Source organism: Gregarina niphandrodes (genome assembly GCF_000223845.1).
Source record: "Gregarina niphandrodes unplaced genomic scaffold scaffold00190, whole genome shotgun sequence".
In the NCBI taxonomy this organism is placed as follows: Eukaryota; Apicomplexa; class Conoidasida; order Eugregarinorida; family Gregarinidae; genus Gregarina; species Gregarina niphandrodes.
The window spans coordinates 1327-1941 of record NW_011645951.1 but is presented as its reverse complement, the minus strand read 5'-3'; the positions used below and the strand labels follow the sequence as shown (position 1 = coordinate 1941).

The window sequence follows — 615 nt, the reverse complement described above, 5'->3', positions numbered from 1 at the left end:
GGAAATGGACGTGGGACTCGGACTCCCAGGAAACTTTCGACGAGGTCAAGGGAATCATAGCCAAGGCAGTGGCATTAACTATGCCAAGGCGGGGCCGTGGTTTCGTGGTGATGACAGACGCATCAGGCACTGGCTTAGGGGGTATTCTCCTCCAGAGGGGCGAGAACCAACAGCCAGCCTTGTGCGCCTGTATCTCACAGGCATTCACGGAGACGGAACGAAAATGGAGTACGACGGAACGAGAGGCGTACGCGATAGTGCGCAGTTTGGAGAAGTTCGCAGGCATGGTGCAGGGCGAGCCCATTGTCGTGGTCACGGACCATAAAGCTCTGACTGCATTAGACACCACGGAGCAAGGGAAACTAATGCGATGGAGGATGAACCTCTGCGAGTACGATGTGCAGTTTCAATACGTGGAGGGCAACTCCAACCTTGTTGCGGACTGGCTCAGTCGACTCCATCCCGATCATGACCGTTTACTATACTGCCGTGACCCCCCCTCTAGCATCCGGCATGCTCAAGCAGACTCAGCCACCTCTGGAGCTTCAGGCTCTCCTGCGCCAGAGTGACCACGGCTGGTATCACTCGCGAACCGGGGCCGCTTATATCCCAGAA

General features: G+C 56.6%; 1 protein-coding gene across 1 annotated transcript; it reads left to right on the top strand.

The window, feature by feature from the left end:
• Positions 1 to 80: 80 nt before the first annotated feature.
• On the top strand, positions 81 to 569 carry GNI_222270 (putative pol protein; the record flags this gene model as incomplete). Its single annotated transcript, XM_011135611.1, has 1 exon — positions 81 to 569. One exon carries the CDS (start codon positions 81 to 83, stop codon positions 567 to 569), a length of 489 nt encoding a protein of 162 aa, XP_011133913.1.
• Positions 570 to 615: the final 46 nt, after the last annotated feature.